At 43.7% G+C, this 13,047-nt stretch overlaps 1 protein-coding gene across 2 annotated transcripts in view; it reads right to left on the reverse strand.

Moving 5' to 3' along the window:
* AFAP1L1 (actin filament associated protein 1-like 1) overlaps positions 1–13,047 on the reverse strand; it is a 65,398-nt gene that overhangs the window by 3,360 nt on the left and 48,991 nt on the right. For both annotated transcript variants that reach the window (XM_011985389.1, XM_011985390.1), the window contains exons 15-17: positions 12,035–12,146; positions 4,993–5,157; positions 2,367–2,545 (exon numbers count right to left, since the gene is read on the reverse strand). In XM_011985389.1, coding sequence (XP_011840779.1) covers positions 2,367–2,545; positions 4,993–5,157; positions 12,035–12,146 — 456 coding nt within the window. The remainder of the gene's footprint in view (positions 1–2,366; positions 2,546–4,992; positions 5,158–12,034; positions 12,147–13,047) is intronic.

Consider the following 13,047-nt stretch of genomic DNA (forward strand, 5'->3'; position numbering starts at 1 on the left):
AAAAAAAAAAAAAAAAAAAGGCACTGAACAGAAGATACTTGAGGACCTTCAGATAATGATAATGACAACTAAAATTACTGAACCTCACTACAAAGCATTGTGTGAATTAGCTCCTTTAGCTTCTCAACAAGCCTATGAAGTAGGTACTATTATTAGTCATTCCATTTTATAGGTGAGGAAATGGGGAAGGTCAAATTGCTGTGCAAGGTCATGTGGCTGGTGAGTGGGAGAACCAGGATTCCAATCCCATAGCCCTTTCTTTCTTCCTTTCTTTCCTTCCCTCCTTCCTTTCTTCCTTCCTTCCTTTTCTTTTGTTCTTTTCCCTCCCTCCCTCCCTCTCTCCCTCCCTTCCTTTTTTTTTTTGTGTGTGTGTGAGACAGAGTCTTGCTCTCTTTCCAAGGCTGGAGGTCCACCTCCCAGGTTCAAGTGATTCTCTTACCTCAGCCTCCTGAGTAGCTGGGACATGTGCCACCATGCCCAGTTAATTTTTGTATTTTTAGTAGAGATGGGGTTTCACCATGTTGGCCAGGATGGTTTCAAACTCCTGGCCTCAAGTGATCCGCCCATCTCAGACTCCCAAAGTGCTGGGATTATAGGCATGAGTTACCCTGCCTGGCCCCACAGTCTGACTTTTAACCTCTCTCCTGTATTCCTTCTCATTTTTGAAATTACCTTTACCCCTTACATTTTCCAGATAATTGCTTAGTATAATACCTTACTAGATGTAGTTCCTTAAGGGTGACATCGTAACAGCTAAACCTGCAAGGAATTTAGAGAAAGCTTCTCTTTATCTCCAAAGAATGTCAAAAGGATCCAAAACTGAGGGAAAAGTGCTCTGGAATGGGAATATCAGGTCATGCTGGTGGGAGGAAGCAGCTGGGATGAATGAACCAATGCTAGCTCCTCCACCAGCCCTCTGTGACTCTAGGAAGTTTTGTCCTTGGCTGACATGTTTTTCATCTATATAATGAGATTGGGAACACCCCATGGAAAGGAAGTGTAGGGGTGTAAGACACAGCACTGGCTCAATCAGGTGTGGTGTGACCAGGAAATGTGACCTGGGACAACAATAATAATGACACATTGCCTCCTGACAAGTCATACTTATCAGACAAGTTATTTCGTCTCTTTAAGTCTCAATTTCCTCACCCGAAAGCAGGCAAAACATTTATTCATTTGACAAATATTTCTTGCACTCCCACTATTTTTCTGTAAAGGGTCAGGAATTTAATGATAAATGGATGTAGTCCAATTCTTAACAAGAATAGAATCTAGTGGAGAAGACAGACATTGGACAAGCAAGGACACAAATATATATATACACACACATACACACAAATTATGGTAAAGTGCTATGAGGAAGAATAATAGAGGGAGCTGTTGGTAATTTAGACCAACTAGGGTCAGTTTTGCTCTCGCAGGGAACATCTGACAATTTCTGGAGATATTTTGGTTGTCACTGGTCGGGGAGTGCTACTAGCAACCAGTGAGTAGAAGGTAGAGATGCTGCTTAACATTCTACTTGATATCCTTAGGTAGGACCTTAAGATCCCTAACATCCTGCTGATACACAGAATAGTCCCTTATAAGAAGGAGTTACAGGGCCAAAATGTCAGTAGTGCTGAGGTTGAGAAACCCCGGTGTAGATGAGGTCAGGGAAGTTCTCTCTGAGAGAGCCCCATTGGAGGTGAGTGAATCTTCCTCGCAGAGTTACTGGAAGCATTAGAGATAACGGATACAGAGCCCTGAGGACAGGGCCTGGTACCCTGGAGATCCCAGGAGAGGGCATGTGAGACCGTTGTATTTTTTTGTAGAGACAGGGTTTTGCCATGTTGCACTGGAGGGCTTTGGAGCAGGGCTCTGGAGTTAAGACTTCCTGGGTTTGGAATCCTGTCTCCCACTTCACTGAGTGACCTTGAGCAAGTCATTCGACATCTCTGAACCTTAGTTTTCTTGTCTGTCAACCCCTAAACTACCTCATAGGACTGCCATGAAGATTGTGTGAGATAATACAGGTTAAGATGCCTGTAGTAATGGATCACACATGCTTGTTATTCAACATATGGTAGCTACTATTATCATCAATAACCCCAAGGCCATTTCTAAGATCATCTTTAGGGTAAAAATTCAAATGGTGATGCTGCTGTGGAGACAAGAACAGGCCAGAAAATCAAGAGAAATTGCTCCAAGAGTCCTCTTCCTAGCTGTGCCACCCATGGCATGCCCTTCACCTTTTTGGACTTCAGTTTTCTTGTCTGTAAATGGGCATAACCCCTACTTCCAAAGAGTGATCATGAAGGAGAGATCTGCAGTGTGTGGAGGGATACAGGAGTAGCTGCCCCTGGCATGGAAGGCCCTGGACTCACCCCACTCTTGGGCTTGCTGCTCATGGAGAGCCCCAGGGCCGGCCCTCCTGCCAGGGACTGCTGCAAGCGCTCCTTCACAGCCACCAGCTTCAGCTCCAGGTCAATCCGGCGCTCCTCCTTTGACCGACACTGAGCTTCCAGGGTGGCCACGGCTTCTTCCAGAGCCTTTAATTTTGCTCCTGAATCAAGATACATTGATAAGAAACAGCTGAACCTGACCTGAAGTGTCGGGGAATCTGGCAGGGCCTGATGCCTTTGTCTGCCCCTCCTGGTGGGCCTTTCCAGTCCCCAGTCTTGGTTAAGAGATGGACTCTGGGCTTGGGGTTCCAGTTCCATACTGGGGTTCCAGCTCCATAATGAGATGAGGTCTCATTATGGTCTTTATATGTCTGGTACCCATTTCACCATCTCCTGGAAATAGCACTCTGAGTTTTCATTGGGAAACCACCTTCCCCCTCTCATTCTGTCTCTCTTCTTTTTCTTTTTTTTGAGATGGAGTCTCACTCTGTCACCCAGGCTGGAGTGCAGTGGGTGATCTCAGCTCACTGCAACCTCTGCCTCCTGGGGTCAAGCAATCCTCCTGCCTCAGCCTCCTGAGTAGCTGGGACTACAGGCACACCCCAGCATGCCCAGCTAATTTTTGTATATTTAGTAGAGATGGGGTTTTGCCATATTGGCCAGCCTAGTCTCAAATGGCTGACCTCAAGTAATCCACCAGCCTTGGCCTCCCAAAGTGCTGGGATTACAGGCATGAGCCACTGCACCTGCCCCCCTAACCCCATTCTCTCTAGTTTGAGTGGGGCTGACTCTGCTTCTAGTTCAAGGGTTTGGCACATAACTTAGGTCTGCCCCATAATCACAGCTCATCTTCTGGTGACAGTGATTGGATGAAGGATGAAAGTGGGACCAATCAGAGTGAATCCAGAGGGTTTTGTGGTGGTTGCTGGGAGGAGAAGCCCTCTCTGCTTGGGTTGGCTGGGAGGGCTGGGTGAGGGCTGGCACTGTGCAGCCATTGTGGCATCACAAGGGGAGAATGAAACCAAAGGAGAGAAGGGCAGAAGCATGAGTATGAGAAATAAGCTTCCTGGTGACATCATTTAAGTCCCTGGACCCCACTACACCAGATCACTCAATTTTCCAATTACATCTTCTTTTCATTTCTCTGCCAGTTTAGCTTTGGTTTCTGTTACTTGTAAACAAGTGTCATAGCAGGGCTTTACAGACACAGAAAAATAGAGATGAAGTCTCATTATGTTGCTCAGGCTGGTGTCGAACTCCTGCACTCAAACAGTCCTCCTGCCTCAGTTTCCCAAAGTGCTAGGATTACAGGCGTGAACCATGGCACCCAGCTCGCTTTTTCAATTTAATCTAACAAACCTATATTAGTACCTTTCCCATGCCAAGTGCTGTGTTGGGTCTTACCAGGTTTAAAAATCAGTTCCATTCTTTGCCCTGAGGGAGGCTGTGCTGGAGGGTTTTCCAGTAATGTTGAATTCTTTATATTCATCATTCACCATGTATTTAATGCGTGCTTACCATGTATCAGGCATTGTCCTCGGCCCTAGATGTATCAGTGAACAAAGCAGGCAAAGATCCTTGCCCTTATGGTGCTTACATTTGTGTGTCTGTGGCAAACAATAAATAATAAATATAATAAATAATCTGATATGTTACCAAGTGATAGTACCATAGGGGAAAAAATTGAGCAGGACAAGGATAGTCAACTTGCTCCAAATCCTGGTTCTGACTCTCAGAAAATTCTTTATATGGAAACCAAACTGTCTTCCTGTGCCTTCCTCCTGTTGATTCTGGTTCTTGGCCACACAGAACAAGTCTTCTCCTTTAAACCAGAAGTTCTTAATCTGAGGTTCATGGAGTCTTAGGCAATCTATGGATAGGCTCCAGAGGCAGCCACATGAGCTCCTGAACTTTTTTTTTGCAGCATTGTGAACTGTGGTGTTTCTTCTTAGAAAAGGGTCCATAGGTCCACCAGATTCTCACAGGGCTACATGTTTGTGGACATGTTCTATAGCAACAGGACTTCTGCTCCCTCCGGCACGTGGAGAAACCTTAGGCTTAAAGTGTGTTGAACTGCAGTTAGAATGCAAAGGAAACACAGCAGAAAATAGGGTGTGGAGAAGCCCAGAGCAGGCAGGGCCTGCTGAGGTCCCTCGTTTCAGAAGAGGATCCTGGGAAAGCATCATGTCCATTATTCCCTGCACTAGGACCAATGTCTCACATATATCTGTGAATGAATAAAGGTGGAGTTCAAAATGACATCTCTTATTTCTTTGATTCTAAGGCACACTTCTATGCTTCACATTTCTAAAATCAGATTGCTGCTTACTATATTAAACGTATACATTATTGTGATGCTTTTTCATCCCTCCAAAACAAGTTATTAAATTGATGACACTTTCTTTAATTGGGAGGAATGATGATGATAATGATGAAGAGGAGAAGAGGACGAGGAGGAGAAGGCGAAGGGGAGGAGAAGGCGAAGGGGAGGAGAAGCCCACTTTTCTTGGGTTGGAAACAAGGTGACTTGTGCAAGAGACCTCCCTTTACTGTGCCCAAGGATGAGCTGGCCACCCATAGGTGCTCAGGACCACAATCACATAGGTACCTGGGCTGCTCCGAATGGCTTCTTTCAGTTCCCTCTTCTCCTGTCTCAGTGCTATCAGCTCTGTCCGAATCGTCTCTTTCTCTTTCTCCAGCTTCTCTTTTTCTACCAAGTACCTCCGGGCATCCTCCTCTGCTCGGTTCTTGCCATACTTGTATTGATTGGCACCTGCAGAGATGTGGGGAAGGGAAAGGCCCTCAGTTCTGACCTCTGGCAAAGGTACTTGGGTGGTGTCAGCTTCTCTCTCAGCCCCAAGTTCTCCATCTATAAAATGGAAATATTTAGACCAAGTCCCTTAGATATATTTAGTGTGAATCCTCTAAGGAATTAAGAAGCAAAAGGGAGGCCATAGAGCACAGGGACTAGGAGCAAGGCCTTGGAACAGACAGCCTGAGATTTGGGCATTTTTGACCTTCCTGGTTGTGTGACATTAGGCAAAAGAGACTGGTAGTGTTTTACTGTGCCTTTCCCCCTTGACCATAGTTTCCTTATTTGTAAACAAGGATATGGATACAATTTACCTCATAGAGTTGTGGTAAGGGTTGAATGAGATGATTAATGAAAAGCACTTAGTGTAGTAGGCAAATAGTAAGGGTTAGGTAATAATGATAATATTATTAAAAACAAATTTGTGATGTAGAACATACTTTGGTTTTAAAAGAACAAGTTTTGTAGTCAGTTTTCAGATATCTATAAGACAAGGAGACCGTTCCGTATAACTCAGATCTCCAGAGATTCTAGACTTTGAGCTACAGTCAGTTATCCATTTTATTACTGGGGAAGGGGTTGGGGGAGGGAGGGACCTGGTGGTCTACTGTAGGTTCAACACTATGATGGACAATAAAAACAAATAATTATGGCAAAAATGTATTATTTACTATACACTAGGCACTATATGCTGAGCCATTTACTTGCATTCCCACTTAGTCATCATGAAAGTTATTTTTTTAATTGATTTTTTTGAGACAGAGTCTTGCTCTGTCACCCAGGCTGGAGTGCAGTGGCGTGATCTCGGCTCACTGCAACCTCCACCTCTGGGGTTCAAGTGATTCTCCTGCCTCAACCTCCCAAGTAGAGTAGCTGGGACTACAGGTGCATGCCACCATGCCCAGCTAATTTTTGTATTTTTAGTAGAGATGGGGTTTCACCATGTTGGTCAGGCTGTTCTTGAACTCCTGACCTCAAGTGATCAGCCTGCCTCAGCCTCCCAAAGTGCTGGGATTACAGGAGTGAGCCACTGTGCCCAGCCCACAAAACTTATACTATAATTAGTTTTCTTCTATTGTTGAGGAAACTGAGGTACACAGCAGTTAAGTCCCACTGCTAATGGTGGCAGAGCCAAGGTTAAACCCATGTCTCCATGTCCTTCTGACTCCAGGGTCCATGCTGTGCAATACTGCTCTAGCTGGTTCAAGGCCATAGTTCAACCTCTTGGGGAAAGTTTTACTTTTGTGTGTGTGTGTGTGCGTGCACGCTATACAGAACTGCACGCTGCTTTATATAAGTTGGTGCAGAATAATTCCTGCAGTTTATGATAATTGGGGGTCTTGTCTAGCCAGCTGCTGTAGGGATTGCAGTGGTCACCCAGTGACCCATGCGAAAATCAGTTCCTGACACAACTACCCTGCAGTTCAAGCATGATCATAAATACAGCATGGAGGGCCTTCTGGCTTTCATTGTTACTGATGAGAAGTCAGCTGTTAATGTTACTGGGATTCTCTTATACATGATGGCTTGATTTTTTCTTCTGCCTTCAACATTTTTTCCTTGTTTTTGGTATAAGCATTTTTACCATGATGTATCTTTTGTAGATCTCCTTGCCTTTATCTTACTTGGATTTCACTGAGCTTCGTGGATGTATAGATTAATGTTTTTCAATAAATTTGGCAAGTTTCAGCCATTATTTGAATTTTTTTATGCTCATCTCTCTCTCTTCTCCTTCTAGTACTCCCTGTACACATATGTTTGTGCACTTAATGGTGTTCCACAATGCTCTGAGGCTCTGTCATTTTTCTTCATTCTTTTTTCCTCTCTGCTCTTTGGTTTGCATAATCTCTATTTTTCTATCATCAAGTTCACTGATTCTTCTACCAGGTCAAATTTACTGTTGTGCCCACTGAGTGAGTTTTTCATTTCAGTTATTGTACTTTTTGGCCTCATGATTTTTATTTGGTTCTTCCTTTTATAATTTCTATCTTTCTGTTGGAGGCCTCTATCAATATATTATCAATAATATATTCCATGTGACTGTACTATGTAGTATAGTATAATATAGGATAGCTATATTTCATATAACTATAGTGTAGTTCCATGTACCTATACTGTAGTGTACAGTATAGTGTAGTGTAGTACTCAGCATAGTCTATTTCCTCCTGCAGTATGAAGCCAATTTCTCCAGAACAATGAGAAATACATTTCTTTTGTTTATAAGTTACCCAGCTTATGGAATTTTGTTATAGCAGGAGGAATGGACTATTATCAATAATATATTGATAGAGACTACCAATAATATAGGCTATTCATAATATAGACTATCTCTTAATACACTGTCATCTTCCATTCCTTTATTTCTTTAAGCATGGTTTCCTTAAGTTCTTTAAATAATTTATAATGGCTGCTTTGAAATCTTTGTTAAATTCTACATTTGGGCCCTCTCTCAGGCAGTTTCTATGGCTTGATTTTTTCCCCTCTGTATGGGTCACATTTTCCTGCTTCTTCGTGCATCTCATAATTTTTTGTTGAAAACTGGTCATTTTAGAGAATATATTATAGTATCTTTTGATATGCATCCCCCCAACTGGGTTGTTGGGTTACTTTCTTATTTGTTTAGTGACTTGTCTGAACTATTTTAGTGTAGTCTACTTCCTCTTGAAGTATGAAGGCACTGATGTTGCTCCTCAGAGGCCATAGCCTTGGCATGTGTACAGTCACTCTGGGGTGACAGCGTATCAGCAGGGATTTCTGACTCTTTCCCTAATCTCCTGTTAAGCAGTCTGCCTCTGTTGCTATTACACCCAGCTGTTAGGCTCTACTAATTGTCAGGTGTTTGCTCTATTGATTTTGACAATGCATAAATTACACCACAGTCTGATCCAATTAAATTCAGCCCCTTTATAGGACAGTTGTGGAGGCTCATCTTTGAGATTTATTCTAACCCTAGCAGGGCTCTTTTTATTTAAAACAATTTCTTAAAAAAAATTTTTTTTTTTCCTTTTTTTGCGACAGGGTCTCACTCTGTCACTCAGGCTGGAGTGCAGTGGCACGATCACAGCTCACTGCAACCTCTGCCTCTTGGGTTCAAGTGATTCTTGTGCTTCAGCCTCCCGAGTAGCTGGGATTACAGGTGCCCGCCACCATGCCTGACTACTTTTTGTATTTTTAGTAGAGACAGGGTTTTGCCATGTTGGCTAGGCTGGTCTTTAACTCCTGGCCTCAAGTGATCCACCTGCCTCAGCCTCCCAAAGTGTTGGGATGACAGGGGTGAGCCATCACACCCAGCTGAGGGCATTTTTAGCTGTCTCTTTCTGTGGTTCTCTCTGATAAACTAGCCTGTGGTTTAGTTTATTGTTCTCATAACCACCAAATCTCCATTGTTTTTGAGAGCACCCTTTGGTTTACACTTTCCCACACTGTTCCAACTAAAGTCAGTTCTTTTGAGGAAGAGCTTTGGAGTGCTCTGTTCTTATGGCCTGCCCTTCCCCACTGGGCAAAATCTCTGAGTCACTGCTCTGGATCCAGGGGTGGCAACAATGGCCTGTGCTGTTGTTTGAATGTTCGTCCCCTCCAACACTCATGTTGAAATTTAATTGCAATTGTAACAGTATGAAAAGATAGGACTTTGAGAGGTGATTTAGGCCATGAGGGCTTTGCCTTCATGGGTGGGATTAATGCCGTTAAAAAAGGGCAAATTCAACCCCCTTTTGCCTCTTTGCCCTTCTGTTTTCTTCCATGTGATGATGCAGCAAGAAGGCCCTTGCTAGAGGTCAACAGCTTGATCTTGGATTTTTCCAGCCTCTAGACCAGGAGCTAATAATTTCTGTTCATTATAAATTACCCAGTCTCTGGTATTCTGTTATAGCAGCGCAAAACAAATTAAGAGCCTGTTTCTCTTGGAGTGACATTCCTGTTATGAGCAGGGTGCTGGGTGGGGGCAGTAACCTCCGGTCTACTCTGCTTGTCTCTCCCAGCATGCAACCTCTGCCCTACAAGTGAGCTGGGATGAGGGCAATCAGGGCCCCAGTATTCTTGGCTTACCCTACCTGGGGCAAAGCCTTTGCTGTATCATCTGGGTAGAGGAAGGGCGCTTCCTCCCTCTTGGCTGCAATCACCTGGAATTTAGCCTCTGCAGCATGGAGCTGGGTATGACAAAAAATACTGGCAGCCTGCCCTTCCGGGGAAGATACTGTAGCCCTTCACTGGCAGCTGGGGAAAGAAGGAGCCCTGTTTTCTTGTCCAGATGTGCCTGGAGTGAAGATTCTTTCAAACTGAGTTGGGGAATAAAGGGGTAGGTTGTGCCTCAAATGCCACAAACTCTCACTGTTCTTACTAAGATTTAGCAAATTTTCTAGAATAAATGTTTCTTCATTTGCCCTCAGGAAAATTTCCAGACTTTAAATAATTGTTTGTTTTAATAAATTTTACCAGCTACAGCTGTTTTGCTAGGGAGTGGGTCCATGCAGCTTCTCATACCACCATTTTTCTCAGCAATCTACTTGGCCTCCATGATTCTTGCTTCCTAATATTCATGCCCTTTTACAGTCCCCTCCCACACTAAACAGTGCTGGCCTGTGTAACCATTAGGATATTGCAGAATGACAGAGTGTAACTTCTAACCATAGGTCATAAAAGACCTTGCAGCATCAGCCTTGCTGTTCCTTCTTGGGTTGCTTGCTCTGGGGGAAGCCAGCTGTCACATCACAAGGACAAGCAACTCTATGAAGAGATCCCCATGGCAAAGAACTGAGGCCTCCTTCCAACACCCAGCACAAACTTGCCAGGCATGCAGTGAGTCATCTTAGAAGTGGATCCTTCAGCCTGTCAAGACTTTGGATGACTTCAGATGACCAGCCAACATCTTGAGATCTCATGAGAGACCCCAAGCCAGAACTACCTATCCAAACCATTTAGGATTCCTGATCCACAGAAACCATGTGACATGACACATGTTCCTGCTTATTGTTTAGAGGAGCTAAATTTTGGGTAATTTCTTATGTAGCAATAGGCAATTAATACATGATCGTGGGCAAAATCCTTTGGCTATAGACTAGATGTTTACATACCCCAAAATTCATACGTTGAAACCTAATCGCCTATGTGATGGCACTTGGAGGTGGGGCCTTTGGTAGGTGATTAGGTCACCAGGGTGGAGCCCTCATGGGTGGGATTAGTGCCCTTGGGAAAGAGACCCCAGGGAGCAAAAAGATGGTCATCACCAGGAAACAGGCCCTCACCAGACACCAAATTGGCTGCCACCTTGATCTCAGACTTCCCAGCCTCCAGAACAATGAGAAATAAATTTCTGTTATTTATAAGTTACCTAGCTTATGGGATTTTGTTATAGCAAGAGAAATGGATTAAGATATCTTCTCTTTTATTTTCTTCAGTTTCTTCATCTAAAAAACAACCTTGTTGGAATTCATTAGCAGTCTTCCACCGTGGTTTCCCACTGCCCTTCAAGGAACCTTATGACCCCGCGGTGATGGCTAACAGGAGAAGTGGAGTCCAAGTGGGCCTTAACCAGAGTAGCTCCACTTTTATTTTATTTTATAAACTTGGCTTTCATATGAGATTTGATCTGAAGAAAGGGTCTACTTTTTTGTGTATGTTTGTTAGTTTTTTGTTGTTGTCATTGACATTCGGTGATTTCTTTAATCTTACATGCATTTTTCAGTTTAGATTTCCATTTTAAAATGGGCATTTCACAAGGCCCTGCATTTCCAGTATCTCTGAGAGTAGAGTGCAAAGTTACACAACAACCTTCTGATTGTTCAGAGAGGAAACTCAGGCCCAGAGAGGGGAAAGGACTTTTCCCAGAGGTACACAGTAATTCAGTAGTCAAGGGAGGAATGAGGAATGGAATACAGATTTCCTGACCCTCAGAAGGGATGATCTATACAAATGAAATGGAGCCATAATATAGAAAAGTATTTTTAAAAATAGGTATTAAAATATAAAAGTAAGTTTACAAAAAGCACAGAACAGAACTTGACTGTTGAGATGCAGGGGGAATAAATGTAAAGGAACAAAGAAAAAACTTCTGGAACATGCTGTCCCACAGGAAGCTGGCTTCTTCATAAAGAGAAATCACACAGGAGCACAGATTACTGTTGGAAGTAAAACAGAATTTACAACAGAGTTGCCTGGCATACTTAGTTATCCACATTACTGTGCAGTGTGGCAGTCAGGCAATTCACTGAGCTCCTGTGGGGTGCTAGGCAGAGCTAGGGCAGGACACCAAGGTGAGCTGTGGCTTTCACAGCAGCTGGCTCCAGGGTATTCGGATGGGTTCAGTTCTCCACTTACTACCCCAGATCAGAAATCACAAATTGTTAGCCTCTGAAACAGATACAGCTTGTCAACAGTCTCTCTCTCTCTCTCTCTCTATTTGGCCTCATTCAGTGCTAAATTAAAAAAAAAATAGTTGCTGATATTAAAAAATAAGCAGATTTCACCTAAAGTCTAGATTTCTGGTCTCTTTTAAGTAATTAGCAAATCTGGTGTTAGGGGCCTGGTATTGCTTCATGGGGATCGTCTGCTGGAGCTGAGCAGCAGCCTCCCCTATAGTTGGGACCTGAGGAGACTGGGTATCAGTTTCCTATAGTACCTCCCCACCCCCCAACTCCCTGTCATTTTTCCTCTGAGGCCACATGCTAGCTGCCCTTTTTCATTGTGCTTGCTCTGTGATTTTTCTTAGGGTACAGTATTTTCTTGCAACTCACTTTGCTCATTTATTTACCCACCAGAGGAACTGATTTTGAGATCCCTCCTATAGACTGCTTCCTTCCCTTCCTCCCTAGTCAGCAGGGGAGGCCCACACACAACTCACTGGAGGCATGGCGTTTGACTTTGACCTGCGGATCCACCCGATGGGACTTCTCACTGCAGGAGGAGGCGTGACGCTTCACCTGGGCCCCTGTGGGGCGCTCGGGCTCCTCGTCCTGGTGGGAGATGGAGGAAGACAGTCAAGTTCAGGCAGGCGCAGACTCATCAATGCAGGCTGTACTACCGTCTTTGCTCAGTATGGGGTCTTCTTGCTCTGAGATTTTGGTCTTACATTTTTAGACTTGCATAGCACTCAAAAATCATAAAGCACTTTTGCTAGCAGTGTATCATTTGAACCTCATACTTTTCTGCTGGGGGCAGCAGAAGGCAACCCTAAACTGTAGTACCTGCTGAGACGAAAATTAGAAAATCTGAAAAGACTGTGGGTGGCTGTATTTGATTTATCATAGATATTTTTGTCTTTAGAACATTTGGAAGTATCCTGATTTTCTGAATTGCCTCAAAAAGAAAAGAGTCTTCCCTCAAGAAGAAAAGTCCTGGATGAGATGAGCCAGTGATAGAAGTGACATAATTTAATAGATTAACTATACATTTGTGCATGAAGAATATTAAGAATACTAAAAATCCAGTGAAAGCTTAGGAAACCATGAGTTAAATATCATAATAATGTAATACAATAATGATGTTGTCAACAACAGTACTATTTACTCCTCTGTATAAGAACTTCCAATGTCTAGGCACTGTGCTAATTTCTTCTTTTGAGTGCAGTGGTGTGATCATGGCTCACTGCAGCCTCAACCTCCTGGACTCAAGCGATCCTCCCACCTCAGCCTCCTGAGTAGCTGGGACAACAGGTGCGCACCACCATGCCCGGCTAATTTTTGTAGTGACAGGGTTTTGCCATGTTGGCCAGGCTGGTCTCAAACTCCTGGGCTTAAGTGATCCACCACCTCAGCTTCCCTAAGTGCTAGGATTACAGGTGTGAGCCACCACTGTGCCCAGCCTACACTTTTTTTTTTTTTTTTTGAGACAGAGTCTCGCTCTGTTGCCCAGGCT

Source organism: Mandrillus leucophaeus, unplaced genomic scaffold (assembly GCF_000951045.1).
Source record: "Mandrillus leucophaeus isolate KB7577 unplaced genomic scaffold, Mleu.le_1.0 Scaffold282, whole genome shotgun sequence".
NCBI lineage: Eukaryota > Metazoa > Chordata > Mammalia > Primates > Cercopithecidae > Mandrillus > Mandrillus leucophaeus.